Raw genomic sequence first — 27,408 nt, forward strand, 5'->3', positions numbered from 1 at the left:
GTGGTTTTGTGCAACAATATGAAATGATTAGTTTATAATAGCTTTAATCATAAATAGCCTAAGTGAACAGAACTATTATACTGACAACATAAGAAAGGGGTCATTTATTAAAAGAAAAGGTTGTAGAGACCAGGAAATGTGAGACAAATCATGAACAAAACACAGGCCAGGGTCAAATCCAGGAGATGAAAACATCAAATCAAATAAATTGGCTAAAAAAATGTCTTCCTGAAAGTATTTTAGCACTAGGTACCACATGAGATTTGATTGTGATCTTCAAAAACATGGACATCAGGATTGGCATACAACCATTTTTCATAGACAAGAAATGATGACTCAGAATGTCCAAGCAGAAAGTTACAAAATGGTGGCGAGGCTGTGAAAAATAGAACGCAAATATGGCCAAGATCCTAAACAACTTATAAAATTCTGGAGCAAAAATGTCATAAACATAACAATAAAATGTTTTCAAAATCCAATGATCCATGAAAATGAATTTTGAACCCTTCAGCCAGGTAAAAAAAAACCATGACAGTTTAAGACTGCATTAATTAAAATACATGGGCATTAATTTTTATACTGTAACTGTATTGTCAATATAGTTAGGAGGTAAACAAATACAATTAGTATTGAAAAGAATGTAAATAAAGGATATTCTACCCCACCAGTACTCATCCTGTGAGGGTGATAGTGAGGGAGATAATAAATATATAAAGAGTCTTTTATAAGAGAGGGCAACAGATCACAACCGGGCCAAAAGAGAAAGAGCCAGCAAATAAAATGGGCCTTCATGTCACTGACTACTTACTGGCTTACCAGCTACCAACAAGTAGAGCACAGGTGTCAAACTCCAGGCCTGGACGGCCGCAATGGGTGAAGGTTTTCTTTCTTACCGTTTTTCTAATCGGTGTCCAGTTTTTACTGCTCTTTCGCTCTATTTTAATAGCCCTGTTTTTCAGGATTAAGTCTTCTGAATTATTCTTTTCTTCATTAAATGACAGCCAAACAGAAATGAGACATGAAACGAGCCAACAGATGACCAGCTAAATTGGTGCTTCAAATTCCAACCAGTTCCTTAATGAGAAGTTGATTCTTGCTGTTAATTAAACCCGTTATTTAATTCCAATGGCATGTTGCTGCTCTCTTTTTGCCACAGCAGACATTTCCAAAACTGTTGATATTCTGTTTTTTTCTAAGAACTGCTAAAATGTTTTGGTAACCTGAGGGATCAACCTTACTGAGACCTTCATTTTTATTTTCAGATTTTGTTTGATGGATACAGGTGAGTTGGTCTTGTCCTGCTTGTTTTATGTCTCACTACTGTCCGGCTGCTAATTAAGGAAAACACAACTAAGGGGCCTGAGTCAAGCTAATTAAAGCTAAGGCTAAAGAAGTTAATTAGCATCAAAAACTGGTCAGTAATTAAGGAGATAGTTAGAATGAAAACCTGCAGCCACTGCGGCCCTTCAGGACTGGAGTTCGACACCCCTGAAGTAGAGCAACAGCTGGAAGGAAGAGAACTCAAGAAATATCAAGTTATGAAAGGTGGACTTCAATAAATCAACAGAAAGGGGAGTATTTTTTCCAGTAACAGGTCAGTACTGTCTTAAAAACAACTCATCTACAGGTAAAATAATCTTCTGAATAAAAGTAAAGAGAAAAATCTGCCTAAGGAAAGACATACATGAGATGATAGAGGAAATGTCAGTAGAGAGACACAGAGAATAGAGGAAAGAAATTTACAAGTGAAAACCAAAAGCAAAAAACAAAGGGACAAGTCCAAAACATTTTGAGGAAATTTCCAAAAGCAATTAAACATTATTCATGACAGTATGGGTCACTAGCCAAGTCCACAGTAAAACTTTTTTGAGGTGTAATTATAAACAATTCATAAATATAAAGTGAGTATGATATTGATTGGGAGGTTTTGCAGAAAATAGTTTTATTTTTAAAAATGATATTCCTAGATAGCTTGGTAGAGGATGGAAAGTCATGCAGCTAGATTAAACAGTTATGCAGTGGCTTGAAAACTGCTTTAGGAAGTGTTGCATATAAAATAGTGACTGGATTTTTCAGGGAGAAAGAGGACAAAATAAAAAGACAAGAGGAGAGTGGCAGGGAAAATCACAAAACTCCACATTTTAAGCACTGACCTTAGCTGAAGATAGAAGAGGAATGAATAGGAAGGGATAGAAAACCCAGAGCTCAGGGACTCGAATGTACAAAATCCAAAGCAGGGGTCTCCAGCTCTGGCCCTGGAGTGCTACTGTGCTGCAAGTTTCCATTTTAACAATTTTCTTAATTAGTGACCAGATTTTGCTGCTAAGTAACTTCTTTTACTTTCATTTACAGTGACTTGTTTTTTTTAAGATTCATCTGAATTTCCTTATTTCTTCCTTAAATGGCATCCAAACAGAAATGAAAGGTAAAGCAAGCCAAGTGATGACCAGCAAAGTTGGGGACTCAAACTCCAGCAGATTCTTAAGTAGAGGCCAATTTTTGTAGTTAATTAAACCCATTATTTAATTCAATGGCTTGATGGTGCTCTCATTCTGCCACAGAAGACATTTCCAAAACTGTTAAATTTCTTTTTTCTAAGAGAACCATCAATTTTTTATGAGATCAACATTACTGAGACTTTCACCTTTCTTTATTTTCAGATATTGCATGTTGGACACAGTTTGGTGGCTATTAGTGATGAGCAATCATTGCCAAATTCACTTTACTGTGAGTTTCCCCGAAATTACGGAAATGTTTGCAATATTTGCCAAAGTTGGCGAATTTCATTAAAGTTAATGGGGAAGGACAAATTGAACTAGATTTGACTGGTTTATAATTGTGTAGTTGTGTTTAATGTGTCCCTGAAGTCTAGGGAAACATCGGCCAACTATACTGTGTCACGCTTGGGTCACAGATTTGCATAGAAACAAAGGAGGTTGGAGACAGGAACTTTATTCAAACACTGCAAACAAACATTTGTCTCTTTTTCAAAAGTTTAAACGTACTCCCCACGACAAGACATAGATGACAGAGAGAGAGAGAGAGAGAGAAGCAAAACAACTCTAATACTGACAGGTGCTGTACATGCTTTTAAGTATGCAGAGTACCGCATGAGAGGTTTATCACGTGACAGCGTGCAAATAAGGTAAGGAGCAATGTGAAGGTAGTCTATCAACGTTTTTCAGGGGTTTCCCCAGGAACGTCTGTATTCTCTGAGGGTGCGATCAGCCCCCCAGTTCACAACTGGACCGATTATTGTGGCCTAAAAGCTGACCTGAGCTGTGCAGCAGCTGTGCCAACCACTGCACCAAAGTTCCTCCCTGATATCAAAGAAGAAAGTCCGCAGTCAGAGATGCACAATCATATATTTCATCAAAACAAATTGGAAGTGCAGAAATTGTAGTCAAAAGTCAGAAAAATTATGTAGGTCTTTTAAAGGCAGAAAATTAAACTGGCATGTCATGATTGAAGCCACTGGCTAGTTCTGTCTTTTGAAGTTGTCCTGAAGGCTCTTTAAACTGTCTGTGCTGATGCTTTGCACTTTTTATTTTATCAAAAAGAAAGAAACAACTTGTAAATAGCAATACATCTTTTGTAATTATTTATTATTTCATAGTCTCCTCTGTTTTGTCAGGCTCCTCAAGGTTTGTTTTCACTCTCGCTGCGCCATGTGTCTAATTATTATGTATACACAGGGCACGAGCCTCTTATGTTGTCATGGATCTCGAAGATCGAAATGCATATTTGAATACAAGCACAAATAACTTCGTCGAGTCTGTAATGCAGATGATCAGCATTATATACCCAGGTCACAGCTCCAGAGGACGTCTCATTGGCTTTGCAGAGCATTATGGGGTGCTGGTATTAAACAGAAAATTCTGCTGCATTATCAGTAAATAAATTGACGGAAAAGGGTGAACACAGCAAATTCGCTGCAGATAATGCTTTGGGAAATTCACTGAGTTTGGGTCTGAGTCTTAAAATATAGCAAGTCAATTAATATTAAGGCAAAAGAGTTAATTAGCAGGAAAACATGCTTACAAATTATGCAAAGGGTTAGAATGGAAACTTGCGGCCATGGTAGTGCTCCAGGACTGGTTTTGGCAACCCCTGGCCTAGAGTCATCAAAATTATCCCCAAGTGTATTAATACCCAGGTACATCTGGCATGGAAAGAAGATGGAACATGCTTTGTGAAAGGCTAGTGTGTCTATATGTTTGAGAGTGTCTATGTTTTTTTTATCCTGATGCCAAATCCCAAGATCACAGAAGATAAAAAAGACCAAAATTAAGGAACTGAGACTTTACTTTTAAAAACATGAATAACAGATCAGAGAGAGAACAATGGGGAGATCAGTTTATGTTCAATATAGATCAAGGATGGTGGGCTAGCAGGATGGTCAATCAAGCTCCAGCAGAGGGAAATCAGAAGGCGTATGCCCAGTGATATACTGTACTTCTAAATCTTATGTTAAAAATCTCATCTAATCTCTCATGGATTAAAGTTGAACACTTAAAGGAAGGTCTTTTAGCATTCTGAACAAGGCAGGAGGAGGAGGAAATTGACTTTGGACTAACAAAATTAAGGCAGTACAAAATTAATTTTATTAATAGCAAATCCAGAATAGAAAGATACAGAGAGATGTGATTAAGAGGAAAGGGACTCCACAACAGTATGTAGAGGCTACAATGTCCTGAATTATTTTAGTATTGTCTTTGCCCAGGTACTTAAATGAGCTTGTTATTGGGATGGATAGAAGAACATCAGGCTGCTAACAAAGGCAATTCAAGGCAAACAGGGGTGATTGAGACCAACTCATTTTATAACCCAGCAAAACTTTATGAGAAGTGGGCAAATTAAGAATAAGTGTAATGTGTGCAAGAATAACCAAGGAAGAGTGTTGTTGGCATACAGATACACTTTTAAGATACTCCATTTGTAACCATCTTTTATATGAACATTGGAAAATACAGCACAATGGAAAGAACAATTTGTTGAACTACTTGAATGATCAGCTCTGCCTCATTATTGTGACCTTTAGCAGGTCAGTTACAGCAGTACGTCTCAAGTTCAGTCACACATAGCCCTCCAAGGGTGAACGTTTCTGTTCCAAGCCTTTTCCCTCCAATTGATCTCATTGTTTAATCAGATGGACTTATTGTTCTATTAATCTGTATTTAGAAAAGGCAAAGCAGTATGAGATTTACATTTCTCTCTATTATAAAAAAAAAATCTTGAAAGGAGATGAGGTGATTTTCTCAGAGAGACACTTTCACGTCCCTCAAGACAAGTCTTTGTGCCAAGAGATTTAACCACGCCAGGGGCTGGAAATAAAAGACAAAGAGTAGATGACAAAGTAGAATGTCATAAAGAATTCAAAACTGTTGGCACGGTACACATGCAGAGTAGGTTAGAGATAATGGAAGTATGAAAATTTGAAAGTCTCAGAAAAAGGATAGTAAAGATTGCATTAGCGCAAACAAAAGGAAATTATTACTTGGTGAAATAATGGAACAGCGAAAAGAGATTGAATATATTGTTTGGATTTAAACTTTAAGTCAGAGACCTGTAGATCATCTAATTTGTGTTGCCATCAGGGAAAAAAAAGCAGTGTTTCTTCGCAATGAAGAGGCGTATCCGTGGGAATTAAAAGATTTGTTGTTTAGTGAAAGTAAAATCCCGCAAGTGAAAATTTCAAGCCCCGCGAGACAAATTCACTCATGGGCACTTATACGTTGCATTGTCACGACGTAATTCCAAACACGGAATCAAAATTCAATGCGATATTGATGAAAAGGTAAAAGCGAAAAGAGATCGAATATATGGACATAGGTGATATGACAGAAGTATGTAGATATTGTTTCGCTTTAAACTTTAAGTTGTGTTGCCATTAGGGAGAAGTAGTGTTTCTCACCAATGAAGAGGCGAAAGTGAAATCCACTTACGCAAATGACAGAGACGCGAAGTTGCTGACACACCCCCCTAGTATAAGTAAATTACAAATATCTGTATTTTTGACATAGCTTTACATGCTTAACTCTATTTTTTCATTTTACACTGATTCACCTTTTCCTGTGGAGTTTGCTCCCATAATTGTATCCTAATAACAAAAATTAAAAGCAAAAGGTGCCTCCTCATTAATGAATAGCAGATTACATAACAAGATCACCAAGAAATGAAGAATGAAACTCATGATTATGATGAAAATCTTAAAAACCAAGATAAAAATATTAAATCATTCATGTAGCATATATGAGTACTTGCTACATTCCAATAAAAATTAAGCTAACCCAATTTTGTAATGTCTGACTTGACATCAAACACGGAAACTTTGGAATAACTGCTTGCTTCATTAAGGTAGGAGTTGAACTAAAAGAAGGATTTTTATTTAGACAAAAATCTGAGCTTACTTGATGCTTTTGTGACAATTATGAATGATTTCAACAATACTTTAAAAATGTGTTGTTTTTTTTTTTTAATTTTATTATTTTTTTACTTGAATGTTTTTAGAATCCATTTAAGTCCACCACAAGGTTGCAGAAAGCAAACACCTTTGTATTGCTGGGCATTTCACTCCCTGCACAATAATTTACTTACACACCCACATAGTGCTGCTTTCACTGAAATCACAGTAAAAATCATAAGTAGTAATTAAACTTAAAAAAAATAATCATACACAATAGTGCTGTGAAAGATGGGAGTTAAAAATTTAGTACAAGTTTGTCTTTGTGCAAGTGAGAGTAAAATCAATTAACCAATAATCTTTGCAAGTTAAATAATGTTTGCTGTGTAACTAATTGTTAGCTTTATAAGATACACAGGTACGAAAAAATGAATGCTTTGAATACGCTTTTAACCTTTTGGATGCATTGTGTGATATTAGTCTATTGCCCATTAGCATTATAAAAAAATGCTAGTTCTTAAAAAAGAAAAAAAAATGTAAAAATATGTACAAGACGTGTTCTTTTAGCTGCCTACATGATTAATATTCATATCAGGTTGTGTTAAATCAATAGTTTTTTTAACAGTAACAGCAAGCAGTGGTACAGTATAGATTCTTAATAAAAGGATAAAACACTAGTGAAACACATACCTACAGTCCTAAAATAAAATGCCACAAAAGGCTTGATATAAACAACATCAAACTCTCCACCTGTTTAATATAAGAACTTACACTTTATTACGAATTCTTAATACATACTGTAGGTACCATGTCCTAAGGGTTTATCAGTACATAGGCTGGCAGTAACTCTGCTTTAATTACCATAGTCTTTTCTCTCAACCAGTAAAGTGCCCATCAGGTGGCTTCTACCTAGAATTTCCAGGACATATCAGGTCATAAGCCTTTAATTAAGACCAAGACCAAGGTTCCAGCCCTATTAGTTCATGACTAATTGCATGACAGATGGACAAATATTAGCATTTTAAATATACAGATTATACTGCAGTTTTTAAGCAATATAGAATCTATAATTTACAATTTCAGCACAAGCACAATAAAACCACATCTTACGGTAACAGAGGCAATGGTGCTGTAAGAATTATGTTTTTGGACTTCTCTAGCACCTTCAACACCATCCAAACTCTGCTCCTTAGGGACAAGCTGACAGAGATGGGAATAGATTCATACCTGGTGGCGTGGATCGTGGACTATCTTACTGACAGACCTCAGTAAGTGCGTCTCGGGAACTGCACGTCTGACATTGTGATCAGCAACACAGGAGCACCGCAGGGGACTGTACTTTCTCTGGTTCTCTTCAGCCTATGTACATCAGACTTCCAATACAACTCAGAGTCCTGCCACGTGCAAAAGTTCGCTGATGACACTGTTATCGTGGGCTGCATCAGGAGTGGGCAGGAGGAGGAGTATAGGAAGCTAATCAATGATTTTGTTAAATGGTACGACTCAAACCACTTACACCTGAACACCAGCAAGACCAAGGAAGTGGTGGTGGATTTTAGGAGGCCCAGGCCCCTCATGGAGCCCGTGATCATCAGAGGAGACTGTGTGCAGAGGGTACAGACCTATAAATACCTGGGAGTGCAGCTGGATGATAAATTGGACTGGACTGCCGATACTGATGCTCTGTATAAGAAAGGTCAGAGCCGACTATACTTCCTTAGAAGGCTGGCATCCTTCAACATTTGCAATAAGATGCTGCAAATGTTCTACCAGACGGTTGTGGCGAGTACCCTCTTCTGCGCGGTGGTGTGCTGGGGAGACAGCATAAAGAAGAAGGACGCCTCATCCCTGGACAAACTGGTAAGGAAGGCAGGCTCTACTGTATTGTAGGAATGAAGCTGGACAGTTTAACATCCATGGCAGTGTGACGGGCGCTGAGCAGGCTGCTGTCAATCATGGAGAATCCACTGCATCCACTGAACAGTGTCATCTCCAGGCAGAGGAACAGCTTCAGCGACAGACTGCTGTCACTGTCCTGCTCCACTGACAGACTGAGGAGATCGTTCCTTTCTCACACTGTGCGACTCTTCAGTTCCACCCGGGGGTGTAAACATCTATATATATAATTCACTAAGGCAAGACAACCATAGAAAGCACGTCAGAAGGGGTGTGGATTCACTAAGCTGCCGACAAGTGAAACACCTATGGCGCACGCAGGAAGGAGCCACGCCTACCAACTCCAAGACCATTGGATACGACGACAACTCACAGAGCCACGCCCACCAACTCGAACGCGACGACACAGAAAAACCGGCCTCATTTATAGTTGTCTGTCGTAGAGGTCAAATGCAGCTCCGACCCACGTTGACTGTTAATAGAGGCATGTTTATCGCGGAGGTGAATCGCCATATGCACCGTGTAAAACTGTTTGCAAGGGGTATCCCATGGGATCCTTAAAATGTTACTTTACAACTGAGGTTAAGACACAAAGAAGTGAGCAGTCTTTAAAAAAACAGTTTTCGGTTACGACGCATGAACGCGTGCACTATAGCAAACTGTTTTACACGCTACATACAGCAATTCGCATCCGCGACAAACATGCGTCTTCTTAGATACTCCTGCACTTTGTACACACCCCCCTCCCACCGTGGTCGGGTGTCTTGGTGGATTATATATAGAAAGGTAGCCAAAACCGCACAGAGCAATGAAAAGTCTACGTGAGTCACAGGTGCATCTGGACTGTACAAAGACGACAACGACTCGAGTGATGAGATGGAGGTGGGCACATGAGCAGGCAGTGTATACCGAACGAGAAATCAGCAGACTAGCATGACGGAGGGAGCGGAGTGGATGTCCTTCTCCTCTCCTCCCATTCCACCCTGAGCGCCGCACGGACGATTGTGTGTTGGTTCGTTCCGTGCATTGGTTAAAACCCAATGAAGGAAGCACTCTTTAAAAACCAATAAGCCCTGTGCCTCTGTTTCATTACCGTCTCACCTGTTTCACCAATGCAGGCCCACAACAGGCGATTCGGCGGCGTCATTCCCATGACCCGCTGGGCAGCCAACCGGGTAACCAAAGTCTTTGGGTTCAGGGGGGAATATGGTTACAAAGCTGAAACTTAAAGGAATTGACGGAAGGGCACCACCACATGTGGAGCCTTTCGCTTCATTTGACTCAACACAGGAAACCTCACCCGGCCCGGACACGGACAGGATTGACAGATTGATAGCTCTTTCTCGATTCTGTGGGTGGTGGTGCATGGCAGTTCTTAGTTGGTGGAGTGATTTGGCTGGTTATTTCCGAAAACGAACGAGACTCCCACCTGCTAAATAGTTACACGACCCAACAGCGGTCTTCTTATTCTTAGAGGGACAAGTAGCTTTCAGCCACGTGAGATTGAGCATTAACAGGTCTGTGATGCACTTGTATGTCCGTTACTGCACGCGCGCTACACTGAATGGATCAACGTGTGTCTACCCGGCATGGGTAAGCTGTTGAACCCCATTCGTGATGGAGACCGTGGCTTCCAATTGTTCCCCACGAACGAGAAATTCCCAGTAAGTGCGGGTCATACGCTCGCACTGATTATGTCCCTACCCTTTGTAAAGCCCCCCATGGTCGGGTGACTTGGTGGATTATATATAAAAAAAAGCAGCCGGAACCGCAAAGAACAATGAAAAATCAGCATATCTATCTATCTGTGATATCTATCTATCTATACTAATAAAAGGCAAAGCCCTCACTCACTCACTCACTGACTCATCACTAATTCTCCAACTTCCTGTGTAGGTAGAAGGCTGAAATTTGGCAGGCTTATTCCTTACAGCTTACTTACAAAAGTTGGGCAGGTTTCATTTCGAAATTCTACGCATAAGGGTCATAACTGGCAGCTATTTTTCCCATATAATGTAATGGAGTCTTGAGTTGGAGATGGCGGGGGGAGTTTAGTGTGACATCATCACGCCTCCTACGTAAGTGCGTAGAGAACAAGGAAGAACTCCAGCGATGAGCACAAAGCGCCATTTCACAATTGAGAAGGCAGAAAAACATTATGAAGCAAATGATGCATACAAGCATATTCATAAGTACAGCTACTGCGGAAACAAAGCAGCGTGAACCGTAAGTTTATATTAAATTAAGTTCATAGACAGGCTGCCACTAGCGTTTGTAATTTAGTGCCTGCCCATATATGGCCGTCCATCAGCGGCAATCCAATACAAACACTGCGGTAAATATTCACGTGTGAAGGACTGTGCTTATGCAGAGGAAGATGAGATGGTCAGGGTGGTGTTTGGCACAAACTCATTGAAACTGCGAGAGAAACTTTTAAGTGCGGGTCTTAGCTGACATTACGAGATGGCACCAGTACAGCTGGGAACCTTCGATGCAAGAACACCAAGCGGCTCCGTGAACTGGCGCGTGCACAGACAAAAGCAACAGTTCCAAAGAGTGCTGAACAAAACCGAATTACACAATTGAGAAGGCAGCAAAAAAATATGAAGCGTCTTATACATACAATCATATTCATAAGTGCAGCTACTGCGGAAACAAAGCACGGGTGGAAAAAGTGAATGTCCTGCTAAAGGAAGACAGTGTAAAAAAAACCCGTGCATGCAGTTTGTCACATCACAGATAAAAGGAAGGCGAGCTGTTTATTGATGCAGTAAGGAACTAATCGATGAATGAAACCTCTTATCTTTACAGCGATTGACAAACACGGAATGTAACTTGAACACATCCTACAAATCGAGCCTGATTGAAAGAAATAATGATAATCAAATCCTTGATGACAGCAACATTCAATAACACTCACAAAACAATTACTGTATATTGACAATCATGTTACGTTATTTTTAAAATGTTCCCTTTTCTTTTCATAACTTCTACTTCTCCACTGCGATACGGGTATATATATATAAATGTATATATATACCCGATCTACAATACATACTTTAGCATAGACAAGCCACGCTGTGGCTAATTGTAGAGTCTTAAGCCTCTAACGCCGACATTGAGGTTGATTCGAGAGGGTGTACTGACTATGTGCAGCTACCGATTCATTTACCTTAGCATCTCCTTGGTTTGGGGCGTATGAAAAAATATTAGGTTAGCAGAATCATGTTACGTTATTTTTAAAATTTTCCCTTTCTTAGCACAAGCACAGCTGAGAAGCTTGATGCATGTACTCCATAGCAGCGTTAAAAATAGCATTTAATCACACTTTCAATTCCAAGCAAGCGGGAACTTTTGTCAATGCATGATTTCCTGGTACATCCATTACACTGATGCACACATCACAGCTACAAAAATGTTAGAGTCGGAATAAAGCGTTCCTCGACTGATCATTTCGACTACCAGAAGCCTTGATAAAAGCATGGTTTTGTGCACACTGAAAAGCAAGCAAAATTAGATGCATTACAGAAGCGGACTTTGTGGCTCTTACTGGGGATCATTGGACTTCCGTGACCGTTAGTAATTCTAAATACATCTAATTACAAAATGTTCAATGATCACACTGTTTTAGCCTAATGTACAAAATAATTTTGGCTAATGTTACTCAGAGTTTAAAGAGTAAGCTGGTCAAATTACCTTTTATGTTTCTGACTTATTTTTTAAGAAGAAAAACTGCATTTTATGTTGAAATTTTGGTTATTATTATTTAAAGACAATACTATTCTGAAAATGTACTTAAAGTACTTAAACTACCACTTTATTTTTAAGTCTGCCCAATTTTAACCAGGGATGATATTTTTGTTTCTGTTTTGAATTCAAATGCAGTTTAAAGCTTTTTTCAGAAATTAAAACAGCTTCAGTTTACAATATTCATGTCCATGTCTATTATTTGATTCTGTAAGCCCACTAAAACCGTTTTAAATAAAAAAAAACATTTGCGATTTGGGGCAAATTCGTGTCGATTACATACGATTAATCAAGATTAATTCTTACACAGCCTCTAATTAATTGGATTAATTTTTTAATCGAGTCCCACCTAATATATATATATGTAGATATATATATGTAGATTTGTATATATATGTGTATATACAGTATATATGTAGATATGTATATGTTGTATATACAGTATGTATATATATGTGTGTGTATATATACAGTATGTGTATATATATGTATATGTATATATATGTATATATATATATATATATATATATATATATATATATATATATTATATATATATATATATATGTTTATATATGTGTCTGTGTGTGTATATATATATATATATATATATATATATATATATATATATATATATATATATATAACACTCATGACAATGACAAAACAATTACATTGTCAATCATGTTACGTTATTATTAAAATGTTTCCTTTTCTTTTTACTTCTCCGCTGCCAATGTGTCATAAGGTATTTTGCTATATATATATATATATATATATATATATATATATATATATATATAAATAGATAGATATGACAACAACACTCATATCAATGACAAAACAATTACATTAACAATCATCTTACGTTATTTTTAAAATGTTTGCTTTTCTTTTCATAACTTCTTTAACACACTAGGCCTGCCTTGCAGCTCCTTCGAGGATTCTTGAAGAGAAGCCTGCGTTCCTTTAAAAAAGCAGGAGGAGCTGGTCCCAGTTCCTGCGTCCAGCGCTGATCCTTGCAGCATCTTCTATAAATCTCTTTGCGGGTGATAGACTGTTTCAGGTGCTTTATCTGCAGTAATTTGGCTACCTCCTTGACGTATCCGAAGTGAAGGGCGTACCCTGGTCTGAGGACCTCCTTGGTATGCCCACATTAACCAGTTCCGTCGCGATGCTTTTAGTATTAGCGGGCGCAGGGGAACCGCCTCTGGGTACCGGGTGGCATAGTCCACCATGACTAGGATATACTTGTGGCCAAGGGCTCCAGGGTCCCACCAAATCGACCCCTATCCTTTCAAAGGGGATGTCCACGAGGGAATAGGGACTAGAGGAGCACGGTCCCTCCTAGGAATCTGGCGGGTCTGGCACTCAGGATTGACAGAACCGCCGGACCTCCTCATTGATCCCAGGCCAGTAAAGGCGATAATTAATCCTCTCAGTGTTTTTGGCCCGAGGTGGGCCCTAGGAGGTGAGCATGTGCCACAATTATCTCCGCCCGGAAGGTGCAATTAGCAACAACTTCCACCTCGCCCTCATGGGTAGCCACACAACAGATCATTCTCAAGGACAAAGAAGGGTTCCAGCGGTGTGGATCCGTCCGCTGTTGAGCTGTTAGGCAGAACGATCGCATTCGGGCAAAGCGCGGGAGTCATCATTCCACTGCTCCCTCTTAAAGGAGGCGGCGTGGACGAAATTGATGGTCCAGGCGCCGAGGGAGTCTTGGGGCCTGGGCCCAGAAGAGTTCCTGGCTAGTCCCTTCTCCGGCGGAATCTTCGGGTCAAGGTCCGTAGCCACGGAAGGTCCCCGAGACACCAGCGCCCATAGGGCCTGCCCTTGTGCACGCGTGGAGGCGCGGGAGGGTGCCTTTTCCCCTCATAACAAGATCCAGAGGCCCGGGAGGCGAATGGCTTACCGCTGATTCTTTTAGACCAGTCTTGTCCCAGAATCACTGGGAAGGGGGTCAGGTAACACAGCGACCGTCATTTGGATTGGTTCCCCTTCCAGGTGACATAGCAGTGGCGGAGATATGACCTAGTCCCCCATGCACACAAGTGACCAACAAATGCTGTTTTAACCACTGTTGCGGTAAGACAAAACGGCGAGCAACAATGGTAATGTTGCTGCCGGAATCAAACAAAGCCACCACGGCGTGCCCATTTAGCAACACCACTCCCGTGATCGGACTCGCCAAGGGATGCGGCGGGTACAATACCTCTCCGATGATGTCCAGCTGCAGTCCATAGGCTCCGGGCGATGTGATGGGGCAGTTTGGCAGCAGGTGACCGGTCTCGCCACACTTGAAACAGCGGCGGACCCGCCTCTCTCTGGCTCTGGCTGGCGCTTCTGCAGCGCGCCGAGGGGCTCGGGTGGCCGCCCGTCCCTGCCGGTTCCCGCGAGCAGGCTTTTCTGACCCCCCAAGTCGGAGGACCGCCAACTGACGCTCCAGGACGTCGAGGAGGCCCGACATGTTCTGATAGGCGTGTCCCCGGACCTGCTGGGCGAGGGAACTGGGCATCGCATTGACCAGGCCTTCACAGGCCACCCGCTCGACCACTTTCCGCCCGTCGGGCTCTCTGGCCGTAGCCAGCGCCCATCTTGCCCCAGAACTCGACGCCTGGGCGCGAAGGGCTTTTCGGGTCAAAGACCCAGTTCCGCCATTCGCCGCCTGCTGGCCCGGCTAATGCCGTAGCGGGCCAGTATTTCGGGCTTGAGGAGGTCGTAATTCGGCCTCCTCAGGGAGGTCATAATAGGCCGCAGCGCTGGTCCTTCAGGTATGGCGCCAAGATGGACGCCCACTGACCGCTGCCACTCGCTCCGGGTGGCCGCCCTCTCAAACATGCCCAGGTAGGCATCGACGCCCTCCGAAGGGCCCATCGGAACCATAGGAGGAGGCGGCTGCCTGGGCGGGTCTGGTCTCGCCCGTTGGGCTTCCACTAACCTGGCCTTCGTGGCCTCCAGCTCCCGGTGGTGGCGGCTTGCGCAAGCTGCAGCGCCTGGAGCTGGTCATTCATTCCTGCAGCACGTGTTGAGGTCCTGTCCCTCCGTCATTCCGGGATCTCTATCCTGCCGACTACGCCACTTGTAAAGGACCGAGGAGACAGTAGCAAGGGTTGGGGTTTTCCGGCCCCGTATATTGTAAATCACAAACAAAAAACTGGTCAAAATTATAAACAAACAGTTCATATGCGCGCGCCGACTCCTGGCGCCGCGCCATTTTATTGGGGAGGAGCCGGAAGTGGAGGGATGCGGGAAGGACCGCAAGGGAGGATGGGAAGGATGACGTCAGGGCAAGATGGCGGAGGAAGGGCGGAAGTATCGCACTGCGGTCAATCCAGGCCTATGGTGCAGGAAGGTCTTTCTTTCTATGAGGAAGCAGAGGGAGAAAGTTAATACCCGCCATTCCCTGGCGGCGAATGGTTTCCCAGGTGCTATCGAATCAATCCAGCGGCCTCCTACTCGCGCATGCGTGACAATATATATATATATATATATATATATATGCCAGCAACACTCATGACAATTACAAAACAATTACATTGTCAATCATGTTACGTTATTATTAAAATGTTTCCTTTTCTTTTTACTTCTCCGCTGCCAATCGCGGGTATTTTGCTATATATATATATATATATATATATATATATATATATATAAATAGATAGATATGACAACAACACTCATATCAATGACAAAACAATTACATTAACAATCATCTTACGTTATTTTTAAAATGTTTGCTTTTCTTTTTCATAACTTCTTTAACACACTACTTCTCCGCTGCGAAGCGCGGGTATTCTGCTAGTACTAATATAGAGGAACTAAAAAAGGGCACATCAGGCTCCTTCTTCTTAGAAGACTGCGTTCCTTTAATGTAGGAAGTGACATCCTTCACATCTTCTATAACTCTGCGATATGTTATTGTTATTTTCTACACTGATGTGTGCTGGGCTGGTAACATCATTTCAAGAGAGGCCCACCAAATCAAGAAGCTAATAAAAAGGGCAGGCTCAGTTATGGGATGCACTCTGGATCCCTGGAGATAGTGAAGGAGATAATTAAATCAAAACTGAGTGCCATTATAAACAATTCAGCACATCCACTCTCTGACCCACTAACACTGAGGACTTTCAGCCAATGAATCGTTCAGCAGAATTGTAGAATACATCTACATAATGCCTCACTGTGACTGTGACCAAGGCGGATATTTTCTTTCTTTATAATTTTCTTGCTTTATAGTAATTCTGCTGTGTTTAGACCATAGTGTGGGTGAATATATACAGTATGTACTTATCTATCAAATTATGTATTTATTTATTTAAAGAGTGTCTGTTAAAAGGGGGCAAATAACTGTCTATCTATCTATCTATCTATCTATCTATCTATCTATCTATCTATCTATCTATCTATCTATCTATCTATCTATCTATCTATCAGTTGATCGATCAATCTAAGTCCCAATCTTAGACTTCAATACAAAAAACATAAATGAAGACGATAGAAAACTAATTATGTACAATTTTATAAAGCATTTATCCATAGTACTGTATAACTGCCTTCTTCAGCTGCTGTATGCATTTTTATGCTTTTATCTTGTGGTATGTCCTTTAAAGTCTTGAAACACTATTAAAATGCATAATTGCTGTTTTTTTTATTTTATACTACCAAACTTTACTTTTAATTTTTACTGCTGCTCTGGAAGATGGATGCAGAAGGAATAATATTAGAATCGAAGGTTTACCTGAGAAAGTACCTGAAACTCCAAACCCAGTGAAATTCGTAGCTGAACTATTCTCAAAAATAATTGGAGAGGACTTTAGATCAGACACAGAGATGACAGCAGCTTACCGCATACAGGGATCAAATTCCTCTAAACCTAGGACTCTTGTTGTGCGCTTCGAGAAATTACAATCAAAATTTAATTTAATGTCACTTCTCAGGCAGAAACAAGAGATTATATTTGAAAATAACTACATTCATATCTTCCCTGATTTCTCACTCTCAATAGCTGCTAAATGAGGCGATTTTTTACAACATTAAACAGCGCTTACGGAAAGCCGAGATCAAATACAGCCTCTTGTATCCTGCCAAACTGAAAGTGTACATTCAAGGCATGCATTATATTTTTACCACTATGAAGGAAGCAGAAAAAGAACTAAGAAAACCGAGCCGACACTCTTCTGAAATACGATCGTGAGTCGCACCCTATCATGGCATGGGAAAGAAGATCTTACCGGCTGTCTGATCCACTTGCAATGATACTGGCACCGTAATTATACATCCTTTCCCCTTCTCGGCCACTTTCTTTTTTTTTTTTTTTTTTTTAGGAGAATGTTTAACATCATACCTTTGGTTTATTGTTACTGTTATTATTGTATTCGGGCTTGCTTATCCAGGTCCATTTTTAACACCATTTCCTGGGTTTACTATGTTACTATTTCAAGACTATATTTTATGCTTATAGTATTTGGACTGTATTGACAATAGATATCTCAATTTTAATCCTCATATACTGCTGCTGGGGGCTTGTTTTGTTTTGGATTATCTCTGTCTCCAGGTATGTCAGAGGACTGGGACTTTGTGAAATGAGGTCCACCCTCAAGTGGGGAGGCAAAATGGGGGGTGGGGGGACTAGGGGGAGAGAAAGAGAGCAAACTATATCAAATCTATTCCTTTAATCCTTATAATGATAAGTGCCAACGTAACAATAGGCTTCATGGCAATAACTCCTGGGGAAATTGGAAATTTAGGTCAAAGCTGTCTCATTTTCAGTTAAGATTACAAAATGACATCAAAAATTCAGAATCAATGTCTCCATGACCGGACAATTAACTTTGTGTGCTGGAATGTTAAAGGCCTGAAATTATCACCTAACAGGTCTAAAAGCTAAAATAGTATTTTTACAGGAGAATACATTTATTAAGCAAGGATCAATTCTGGCTGCAAAAAGACTGGACTGGCCAAATATTCTATTCGAGTTTTACAAAGAAAACTAGAGGTGTAGGAATTCTTATACATAGAACAGTCTCATTTGTAGTATCAGATGTAATATCTGATCCTGAAGGGAGATATGTGATTATCATGGGTAATTTATTTAACTGTAAAGTCAGTAAGTCAGTCATTATCCAACCTGCTATATCCTAACGCAGGGCCACGGGGGTCTGCTAGAGCCAATCTCAGCCAACACAGGGCTGACGGCAGGAACAAATCCTGGGCAGGGCACCCACACACCAAGCACACGCTAGGGGCAATTTAGGATCGCCAATGCACCTAACCTGCATGTCTTTGGAGTGTGGGAGGAAACTCACACAGACACGGGGAGAACATGCAAACTCCACGCAGGGAGGACCCGGGAAGCAAACCCAGGTCTCCTTACTGCGAGGCAGCAGCGCTACCACTGCACCACCACCTGCGCCGCCCTTAGCTGTAAAGTGATTTTAATAAATGTACATGCACCCAATGTGGATATAGGGAATTTATGCCAAATGTACAAAGTATTTGCATCCATTCCCAATGTGAACACTCATAAAATTATAATGGCTATGAACTTTAATTGTGTTTTAAATCCAGACCTAGATAGGTCTCCTGTCACAGGGTGAGGACATCTAACACTGCAAAGACAATTACACAGTTTGTAACTGATTACAACTTAGCAGACCCCTGGAGATTTCTAAACCCAAACTCAAGAGCATATTCCTTCTACTCACCAGTGCATCATTGCTACTCAAGAATTGATTATTTCTTTGTAGATAACAATTTCTTTCCTACGATTAAATCTTGTAAGTACGACGCTATTGTTATTTCCTACCATGCCCCTTTGATCTTGGAGCAAAAATCATTATTCCACACATACTCATCTCATAGATGGTGTCTTAACCCACTTTTATTAGAAGACAAAAACTGTACAGAATTTATATCCAAACAAATTAGCTGTTTTCTATTGACAAATACACCCTCAGAGGTCTCTGTAGAAATACTCTGGGAATTCCTGAAGGCCTCCTTAAGAGGACAGATTATTTCATGTCTTTCCCACAGAAATAAATTGGAAACCAAGAAGGTATCAGAGCTAATCAACGAAATTACTAGAATAGACCAAGAACATGCCAGGTGTCCAAGTGAGGCTCTTCATAGGAAAAGGTAGGCTCTGCATTCAGAACTCCACCTCATGACAACTAAAGAAACAGAACAACTCATTTTTGAATCAAGACATCATTACTATCAACATGGAGAGAAAGCTAATAAGATCTTAGGTCAACAAATCCACAAGCAAGAAGTTCGCAATGCAATCCCAGCAATCACCAACACGAATGGAGACAAAATCATTGACCATAAAAATATAATGCACAAATTTAGAGACTATAAATCCTTATATTCTACTGATCTTAAAGAAGACAAGACACAATCTAATGCATTTCTGGATGCATTACAGATACCACAAATAGATACTCTCAGTGCAGAGGAATTGGATAAACCTCTGGTGCTATCAGAATTACTAGATGCTATAAAGTCACTTTAGAATGGGAAAGCAGCAAACCCTGATGGCTACCCTCTCCAATTTTATACGAAATTCTCTACTCAGCTACCTCCCATCTTATTAGCAACATTTACAGAAGCTAGAGACAATAAAATTATACCTCAAACTTTTCACCAATCATTAATCACCATCTTTCCTTTACAAAATAGGGACTTATTACAATGTGCATCATACAAACCAATTTCACTTATGAATAGTGATGTTAAGATGCTCTCCAAAGTCCTATCAAGAAGGATGGAGAAAGTGCTGCCTTCAGTAATATCACAAGATTAAACAGGATTTATTAAAGGCTTCCAATCTCGCAAAGTCAAACACCCCAGAGATATTATTATCATTGGATGCGTAAAAAGCATTTGATATGATTGAATGGAACTACTTTTCACTACGTTGGAGAAATTTGGATTTGGTCTAAACATTTGTGTGTGGATCAAACTACTGTATACCAATCCAGAAGCTTCAGTTTGTATTAACAATATTAATTCAGACTACTTTAAACAAGAACGTGGTACCAGACAAGGATGCCCCTTGTCACCACTGCTGTTTGCAATCACCATTGAGCCACTGGCACTTGCTGAAAATTTCTGAAAAGGTGACACTCATGCAGTCCGCTGCAGGCAGTGCACCACAGCAAACTTCCTTGTGCCATTTCAATGGCTATATCTGTATGTATGCTTAGATTGGTTTAGTTGTACAGTGTTTTAGTTTTCATTTAGCCAAATAGATCAATCTGTTCTTTATTTAATGGGGAAACTTCAAATTTTAAACCTGGAGTCTCAGCCAAGGTTGGTTGAGGGTTTGTCCCTTATCCTACACTGGCTTACTATAAAGTTTTAATGAACAAAAAAGGTGTTGAAAATACATGTGTAGAAGAATAAAGAACTACTAACAAAAATCACTTCTTAAACTTCTCACAAAATGAAACAAAAATATTCTTTTAACCACATTCAATTTTAAAAAAGGTAAATTAATCTAAAGCCTGCATGTGACCAATAAATAAGTGCAGCAATGTAAGATGAAATATATAATGTAATGAGCTGTGAAACTGAGCTACTTGTTTTCAATTTTTAATTTATTCTGTACTTTTTAATTTTTTTTAGGTACGGTATCCCTTATTTCCCTTGCTGTTCTTTCTTACGAACGCTATTGTACAATGATGGGCTCAACAGAAGCTGATGAAACAAACTACAGAAAAATTTGTCTTGGTATTTTGGTGTCCTGGAGCTATTCCCTTTTTTGGACTTTGCCCCCACTATTTGGATGGAGCAGCTATGGGCCTGAAGGACCAGGGACTACGTGCTCAGTTAACTGGCATGCAGACAATGCCAACAACATCTCCTACATCATATGTCTCTTCATTTTCTGTCTTGTGCTGCCATTTCTGGTTATAGTCTACAGCTATGGAAGATTGCTGTATGCAATCAAGCAGGTAATTTATAAAATCTAGAGGTAAGAAAAATAATACGTAATGCAACATTTCAATTAGTCTCTCATTCAGTTTTAAACGTATATGCTACAGTAGCTTACTCTACTAAGGTCATAAGACACTTTCTGAAACAGAAAGTGAACAAAAATAAGAACTAACAAGGAAGATTACAAACTAATGCAATGGCATGATTAAATGACAAAAATATGTTGTTACACTGAAGAATCAAATGAATGAACCTCAGGTTTTTGGGTCGATTGTGCTTTTGAGGAATGCATGTGCAGAATGTACATTATAGGTAATTCCTTATTTGTGTTATGTGTACATTTTACAGCATTCACAGATGGTTGTAGATTGATGATATTGCTGCTGTGAAGTGTGTTGCCTCCATGACTGTAAACATATGCACTGGAATCTTTCATGTTCAGGGAATGCAGGCATTTTGGAGAACACTTAATTTAAGCGTTGCAGTTGTGCTTTTAAATGGTTAAACTTACTCTGAACTCTGAATAGACCTTTATATTATAAAATACTGTGCTGAACTATTTTGTTATTGGGTTTAATAGATAAAGATATGTGCATGAAGTAAGCCTTAACATTTTGTTCTCTGAGCCTACAAGAAATAAAAAAGTCTAATATAGATTTCTCTTAGATAACATGTTTAGTTGTTTTCAGGTAAGAATAGTTTCTGGGGTGAGTAGAAGTGGCAAAAGATTCAACCAAATTTAATAGCCAATATTTCATGACTACCAACATTAGTTTTTGTTTTTTTTTTCATATGAGATAGGTTTAAAAAAAGGAGGAGCAGAATAAACATTGACATTCTGATATCATCATAATTTTGGTGTTTAATGCAATACTTGAAAAGATACATTCACCCATTTTTTGACCTGGTTGTATGTTCTGTTATGTCTGGCTCATCCTGTTACTTCAAAGTAGAATGTTCATAGTGCCTAAATTATGAAGAAAGGCTGACAGAATAGGAGTTAAACAACAAATCCTTATATTTTGCTCTGCTGCCACTTACTTCCACTTTCTAGTGAGCCTCACTGAACAATCTCTGCAAAAGCGTAGCCCACCAATGAGAACAGACTATTTTAAACTGCCCCAATGCTGTATATACAACATTTTGAGTGTACTATTCCACTTGTTTAATTAATTTATGACAATAATTTGTAAAACTGGTAAATCTGTTTAATTGTTATACCAACGGAAGAGGTGGCCAATTCAAGACTACTTCGAATTTTTTGGGATATATAACTCTTTCTTTATTAGAAATTTCACATCATATTATTAATAATGGGAACTTTTAGAAATCACATTTGTGCACTTTGCAAATAAATGTTTCTTTGAGACAAGACAGCAGTTTTCATGAAATCACTCATTCAATATCCGAATTACTTTCAAAATAAATCAGAATATCAACAATAGAAAATCTGTTGTAACATTTACATGTAGCTCTCTCACTGTTGCCCCTATGCAAAAAGAGCTTAGTTATTTCTCTCCTATTGCACGGGAAGAACAGTATCAGTGATATCTACAAATAAATGGCATAAATACAGGGTTCTGGTAAAAAGTAAAATGAAAAAACACCCACTTTCTTAGGAATGTAAAAAACAAAATGCGCCTGAAACTTCTCATGTAAAATAACAATCAATAAACAAACAAAAAGTACAAACTTGTCATGCATTATTCAGGAGGCATTCCATTCTTAAATTCAAACCCAAATGCAAATGTATTGTACTTTAACATAACTTTTTAATTAAATAAGAAGATAGAATATATGCCCCCCATGATGCCTGGGAGAAAGATACAAATTTCCTTGATTTATTATATTATTTTATTATATTATTTTATTATATATATTATATATATACATACATATATACTTTACTATAATGTGTATATATACAGTATATATCCATCCATCCATCCATTTTCCAGCCTGCTGAATCCGAATACAGGGTCACCTGGAGCCAATCCCAGCCAACACAGGAACCAATACCAGGCAGGGTGCCAACCCACCGCAGGACACGCACAAACACACCAAGCACACACTAGGGCCAATTTAGAATCGCCAATCCACCTAACCTGCATGTCTTTGGACTGTGGGAGGAAACCGTGCCTGGAGGAAACCCACGCCAAGAACATGCAAACTCCATATATATATATATATATTATAGTTAAAGTAACTGCAGTTGTAGTCTGAGGAAGCTATCTATTGTTGGTGCACGTTGGAGCTCATATGAAATGATGACAAAGGAAGAAAATCCTTTACTTACAACCTTACTGTTGCCAACAAGCTGCATCTAGATTGACTCCATAAACTTCATAAACAACAACAACAACAACAACAACATTTATTTATATAGCACATTTTCATACAAACAGTAGCTCAAAGTGCTTTACATATTAAAGAATAGAAAAATGAAAGACATAATTATAAAAAATAAATCAACATTAACATCGAATAAAAGTAAGGTTCAATGGCCAGGGGGGACAGAAAAAACAAAAAAACTCCAGGGCTGGAGAAAAATAAAATCATTCCAGACCATGAGACTCCCTCTGGGCATTCTACCTAACATAAATGAAACAGTCCTCTTTGGATTTAGGGTTCTCACGGAAGGGCTTGATGATGATGATGGTCACGTAGACTTCTTCCTTTTAATCCGTCCATCATTGTTGGAGCATCATGAAGCAGTAGGTGGAGGTGGCAGGCCACCACCACAAAGAAACCGGAAAAAGAAACAGAAAAGAGAGTAGGGGTCAGTACCGATTTTAGAGCCACCATGAATAGTTGTTATGATGAATTGAACATACAGAGTATCAGGATTAAGTTAAATTACGATTAAAATGAAGTTATAAAAAGGCCATGTTAAAGTAATGTGTTTTCAGCAGTGTTTTAAAGTGCTCTACTGTATCAGCCTGGCAATTCCTATTGGCAGGCTATTCCAGATGGTGCATAACAGCAGAAGGCCGCCTCACCACTTCTTTTAAGTTTTGTTCTTGGAATTCTAAGGAGACACTCATTTGAGGATCTGAGGTTACGATTTGGAATATAAGGTGTCAGACATTCCGATATATAAGATGGGGCGAGATTATTTAAGGCTTTATAAACCATAAGCAGAATTTTAAAGTCAGTCCTGAATGACACAGGTAACCAGTGTAGTGACATCAAAACTGGAGTAATGTGTTCTGATTTTCTTTTCCTAGTTAGGATTCTAGCAGCTGCATTCTGCATTGTAAGCGATTTATATCTTTTTGGGTAGTCCTGAGAGGAGTGCGTTACAGTAATCTAGTCGACTGAAAACAAGCAACTAATTTCTCAGCATCTTTCAGTGATAAAAGAGGTCTAACTTTACTTATGTTTCTTAAGTGAAAAAATGCTGTGATCTGATTAATATCTCATTGGACTTGAATATTCCAGGTCTGTTTAAGAAGCTCTTTTCTTCTTTCCTGACTCTAGCAGAGCATGCCAACCACTCCTTTTTCCAGGTTAACATTAGTTCATGACCACAATGCCAAACCCCCAAAACTCCTGTGTCTTTCTTAAGCCTTGCGTCTCGTGTCTTTTTTTGTACCACTTTTTACGAATGTTCTTCTCATTCTTTTACATTCCTCCTCAACTCAGGAAAAAAAAAATCACCCATATGCCCCCTCTCCGCACCAGTACGCCTCCTCCCACTCTTTTTTCTTTATAATTTTCATTAGTCTACTTATAAACATTTTCCCATGTTTTAACTGTAAATCAGTTTCCTTGGAGCTAATGCAAATATTATTTAAGAAAAAAATATTTCTCTCTATGATATAAAATAATCCAGGGATGAGACAAGACTAATCCTGTGACGAGACAAGACTTTTTGAAGAGAATTTTTGGAAGCAAGTCCCGCGAGTCGGAGACTTTTGCCATGAGATTCTTTCAAGTCACACCCTACTTACAACCATTTTCAAACAAGACCATGATCATCTCACCTCTCAGTCGTGTGAATGCTTTTGTCAGACACACTTCCTAAACTCTCATCTCTTAGTCATGTGAATGCAAAATGAATACACGGGCAATCCTAGCAGCAGGAAACAATGAATCAAACGAATTAACACAAAAATTGTTGATTGGTTACACGGCAAATTGATTAAATGCATATCAGTAGACTATGCTGAAACAGTTGGTGGTGATAGTGTGGATGATGAAAACATCAATTTGCAATATCCCGTAGAATATCTACAAGCGTTTACATCGTCCGGTCTTCCACCAGCTGAATTACTGTTGAAAGAAGGATGTATCGTAAAGTTCTTGTGTAATTTATGTATGAGTGATGGACTATGCAATGGGACAAGATTAGTTGTATTCAAAATTGGTTGAACAGTTCTAACATGTAAAATTTTAACAGGCGACAAGAAAGGTAATGTAGTACATATCCCATGAATTACATTAGAAACCAAAAGAGATCTTTATATGTCATTCGTATTAAATTGTTTACAGTTTCCCATTAGAATAGCTTTTGCTATGACAATTAACAAATCACAGGGACAAACATTCCAAAAAGTTGGCTTATTTATTAGAGAGAAAGAAACGATATTCACTCACGGGCAATTATACGTTGTGTTGTCACAATGTAAATCCAAACATGGACTCAAAATTCAATGCAGTTAATTCCAAATATTGTTTTTACTGAAGTTTTAAAGTAAAAGTGAAAATAATACATATGTAATAATTCCCATGAAAATAGCAATCTCTTTAAATTGTATTTCTGATTAAGCAAACCCGGGGATTGGTGAGCAAAGCGAGCAGGGGGTGGAGCCCCCTAGTATTTATTTAAAATAATTACAATTTGATCTGTATTTTCATAACAAAGATTCAAATACTCTTCTAGGGTGCTACATACATATTGTAAATGCCTAAAATAATGTGAGGACAACATGATGGTGTAATGGTTAGTGTTGCTGAGTTCAGTTCTCATAACCATTTGGTCCCTGTGGACTTTGCCCATTCTCCTCATTTCTGAGTGGTTTTCTTTTGGGTAGTGCAGGTTAGGTTACTTGTCAGTTCTAGACAGGCTGAGTACAAGTGTGTGTATGTGTGTGTGTTTGTGTGAGTCTAATGATGGACAGGCTTCTTGTCAAGGACTTCTTCCTACTTTGTACCTACTTCTGCTGCTTCAGACCCTGAACTGAAATAAGCAGATTAGAGAATGCTACAAAGACAAACTGTACATTTACTACCCCATAGAGTATGATTATGTACAGATAATGATGAGTAGCCAAAAAAAAATCCTTTGTCCAGTCATCTCTTTTCAAATCAAAATATAACAAGAGAAATTACAAATGTATTACAACTTTAAGATTAATTGACAAAAAATTTTGTTTCACTGAAGCATCACATAAATGAATAACAGCATATGCATCTTAGTGGTTTACATCGAAACTTAGATCTGCGATAGTTATTGAAAGCTGTTACTGTTTAATGGCTTAATCTTGTCACATTCATGTCAGAAATAGTAATTGCAAATGTTTATTAATCCAATGCTTCTTTGTATTTTTGCTACCATTTCTTAATGTAGCTGGAAAGAAAAAATAAAAACTAGAGCACTAGTTACATCTGTTAGAGTGATTCAGAAAAGTTGTTTTTCCCATAAAATAATAAAATCCAGCTTATTATTTGTACATAACATTAATTATAAGTCAAAAAAATGATTATCTTGTTTGACCATTTTCTGCTATTTTCGTTCAGTGGATTCTAGGAGTTCTGAATTCCAGAATTGGATTCTCCCTTTAGTGACACCAATGGTTCACAATCTGTGGAGAACAAGGCATTGTCTAGGGGATTGTTGTTATTGTGAATGAGATGGACAGCGAAGCATATTCTTTGAGATAAAAAGGCAGCTAACTGGAATATAAACAAAATTTGGCTACCTGTGTTCAGTGCATACATTGATCAAAAACATCAGAAGAAAAAAGCAAAGAGGTCAAAATATAGGAGGCATGAGAACAAGCTGAAACAAGAGCTAAAGAAATTCATGAATGAGTGCTGTTCTGAAAAACCTGAAATGAACGACTGATTTGTAAGGAGCACAAGAAATTGGAAATCTAGGAAAGCTGCTTAATAAAGCTGATGTCACCTTACTTCTAATCAGAAAAGATGTTAACCAGTTGCTGATCTCATCATTGGAATATGGCACTTTACATGAGTAGAAATGACTGACCATGTCAGATTACACAACTGTGAGTGATTTGCCCCCCCGATTTCACATGTCAAAGTATAGCAAATGTAGCTGTTTTTCTGACATTCAATAACATGCAGCCAGTTTCTGTGCAAAGGGTTAACAGCAATGGCAAGTTCAGCCACAATCTCTGCCCTCATTTTTATTTTTTTCATTCTGTCATGGTATGTAAAGCACAAGACATCAG

The 27,408-nt window shown here is 39.0% G+C and overlaps 1 protein-coding gene across 1 annotated transcript in view; it reads left to right on the top strand.

Moving 5' to 3' along the window:
• The window catches only part of tmtopsb (teleost multiple tissue opsin b), an 85,614-nt gene that overhangs the window by 18,293 nt on the left and 39,913 nt on the right, over window positions 1-27,408 (top strand). Inside the window, exon 2 of the mRNA XM_039760890.1 lies at window positions 20,678-21,006. Coding sequence (XP_039616824.1) covers window positions 20,678-21,006 — 329 coding nt within the window. The remainder of the gene's footprint in view (window positions 1-20,677; window positions 21,007-27,408) is intronic.

Source organism: Polypterus senegalus, chromosome 1, assembly GCF_016835505.1.
Source record: "Polypterus senegalus isolate Bchr_013 chromosome 1, ASM1683550v1, whole genome shotgun sequence".
NCBI lineage: Eukaryota > Metazoa > Chordata > Cladistia > Polypteriformes > Polypteridae > Polypterus > Polypterus senegalus.